The sequence below is a fragment of the Tupaia chinensis genome, unplaced genomic scaffold (assembly GCF_000334495.1).
Source record: "Tupaia chinensis unplaced genomic scaffold, TupChi_1.0 Scaffold000116_1, whole genome shotgun sequence".
NCBI lineage: Eukaryota > Metazoa > Chordata > Mammalia > Scandentia > Tupaiidae > Tupaia > Tupaia belangeri.
Window position 1 is genome coordinate 1,286,301 of NW_006159580.1, and position 2,775 is coordinate 1,289,075.

A 2,775-nucleotide genomic window follows, 5' to 3' on the forward strand; every position below is an offset into this window, starting at 1 on the left:
GCGCGCGCGGGACGCCGGGGTGGGCGGGTTCCCGCCGCATCTCCGCCTCCTGGGGCCTCTCTGGGAGCCCAAAGGCCTCGCCATGAACCGCGAGCCCTCCGCCGGGGTTCGCCTGGGAGCGGGGGGAAGGCGCGCGGCTGGTACTGCGGGAGTGGGGCTGTGTCGGGCTAGTGCGCAGCCCGGGGACCGCCCGGCCCGCTTCCTGCCCGCCCGCCGCACTGCGAGGTGGAGCTCCATCCCCACCCCAGGAGGCCGGCTGCAGGACCTCGCAGGCCCTTCGGTCGTCACCCTCTGGGCCGACCTTGGCCTCACGCCCCTGAGCCAAGGGGCCAGTGTTGACTGCAGACCTAAGACAGGCCCCGCGAGGCGCCCCTCACAGGTGTGCGGGGCAGAAGGAAGTGAGGCAGTAAACTGTGGACATTGCCAAGCGCTTTGGAGGTCAACCTTTACGTACAAATAAGAAAACTGAAGCCCAAGGAAATGTGAACGAGCCTGCCCAAGGTCGAGAGCCAAGTGTTCGTCTCCCAGAGCGCTGTTTGCACCCTATTTCACATATACACTTTAAAGTGTAACCCGCCGCCGGGGACACCTGCAGACCCCATGGCAAGGATGGGGAGGTGGCAGTTCTCTGGACTTAAGTCTTCATGAGAAACCTGGTGGAGGGGGACCTCTCTGAAACAGCCTTATGGGAAGCCTAGCTAATTTTACATTTCTCCACTATTAGTAATACACGCACATAATACAGAAACCAAGGGCACTCAGTGACAGATGCAGCTCCTTTTCCCCTTTGGATGCAGGTCATCCAAGGTCTGTCCCCAGGAAACAATTGTTACCTAATTCCAGAAATAGTTTAAGTATGGTCAACCATATGAATATTAAATTTAAAAAATAAATATCAACAGGCTTCATGTATTTCTATGCCTGTTAGTCAAAGGAAGTTCAATTTTTCCCAGAAGTCCCCAAAAAATTACCTAAAAGGGAAGCAAATCATCCCTGGCCTTGGTGCTCTTCTACCCAATCCCCTCCAGCAGGATTGCACATTCTCTCATCACTTGTCCCTCTGCCCACCTCCCACCAGAACACATACCATGGGCCAGTGGGGCATCTGAAAGCATTCTTGCTGGGGTGATTGGCCATCACCCTCTTCCCAATTTAGCTCTCGGCTGTGGGAGGTCTCAGGGCAGTTTCTTGCATTTCAGACTTCTTTTTCTGGAGCATCCCAGCACAGCTGATTGGACATCTGATGTCAGCTATGTAAAACAAAACCTGCCAAATGTGCAAAGACTCATCATCTCCGTTGAGTGAATCATCGGGCCAGGTGAATGAGTGACTTATTGCAGAATGCAAAACCACATGCTCTACTAAAATATGGCCTCTTAGGGAACCACAGAGTAGGAGAGCTCATACTCCTGCCAACAGTATTAATGTACTTACCTTTCCTGCACTGATAAGTCTTCAAAGAATAATCATAATTTTTTTAAAAATCTGGAGCCGTATTTTTTAATTCCAGATTTTATGTTGAGATGATTGTAGATTAGCGCTCCGTTGTAAGAAATAATTCAGTCAGACCCCTGCATCCTTTACCCAGTTCTCCCCAAAGGTAACATCTTGCAAAACTATAGTACAATAGGGACCAGCAGTTAGCGTAATGGCTGTGTTGCTGGACTCCCACATAGTCAACCACGGTTTGCGTCCCAGACCCGGTGGCTTAAAACTCATGCCGGGTGCGTGTGTGTGCATGCCCAAGATCCCGAGAAGAGAATGGAGGAGAAGGGATTGAGGTGTGGTCATCCCCCCTGGGAGGTGATTTCTCGCTTTCTGTCTCTCTCTCTCCATCTGGCGAGCGCACGCGCCCTATAGCAAAAACCTCTCAAAAAAAAAAAAAAACCTATAGTACAATATCACAACCAAGATATTAATACCAAGATAATTGACATACAGAACAATCCCATCTCTATGAGAATCCCTCAGGTTACCCTTTTATAACTACCTCAATCTTCCTCCAGTACCCACTGGCAATACTAATCTGTTCTCCATTTCTATCATTTTTTTTTTCACACCAGCCCATGGTGTGGTGGTTAAGGTGGCTGAATCCCACATGGCTGAAGGCGCAGTTTGAATCCTGGACCTTGGAAAACACACTAGGCATGTGTGCACGCAACATGTGTACCCTCAAAAACCCAAAAGGAAGAAGAAATGGAGGAGAAAGGATTGCAGTGTGACCATTCCCCATGGGGGTTGCAGGTGCTTTCTCTCTCTTTCTCTCCCTCCCTGGTGAGTACATGTGCCCTCTGACAAATTTTAAAAAATAATAAATAGGAACCAGTAAGTGGTGTGGTTAAGATGTCGGACTCCCAAATAGCCGAAGTTCAAATTCTAGACCTAGCAGCTTGCTTTCTCTCTCTCTGCTGAGCATATATGACCTATACCAAAATAAAAGAATAATAATAAGGGGCTGGCAGGTGGCATGGTGGTTAAGACACTGGACTCCCCACATAAGTGACTGAGGTTTGAGTCCTGGACCTGGTGGTTTGCTTTCTCTTTTCCTGGTCAAATTAAAAAATAATTAAATACATTTAAAAAATAAAAAAGAATGATTATTAAAATTAAATGGATGGGTCTTCAAAAATTACATAAATGGGGGCCGGCAGGTGGCATGGTGGTTAAGGGCATTGGACTCCCATGTGGTCAACTGCAGTTCAAGTCCTGGACCTGGTGGCTTGCTTTCTCACTTTCCCTCTCTTTTTCTCTTTATCACTCTGTGTCCCTTTCTGG

General features: G+C 48.7%; 1 protein-coding gene across 1 annotated transcript in view; it reads right to left on the reverse strand.

Annotated features, from left to right (window-relative positions):
- The window catches only part of BLTP3A (bridge-like lipid transfer protein family member 3A), a 120,718-nt gene extending 119,518 nt beyond the window's left edge, over positions 1–1,200 (reverse strand). The window contains exon 1 of the mRNA XM_014586172.1: positions 1,088–1,200. Coding sequence (XP_014441658.1) covers positions 1,088–1,137 — 50 coding nt within the window. The 5' untranslated portion in view covers positions 1,138–1,200. The remainder of the gene's footprint in view (positions 1–1,087) is intronic.
- Positions 1,201–2,775: the final 1,575 nt, after the last annotated feature.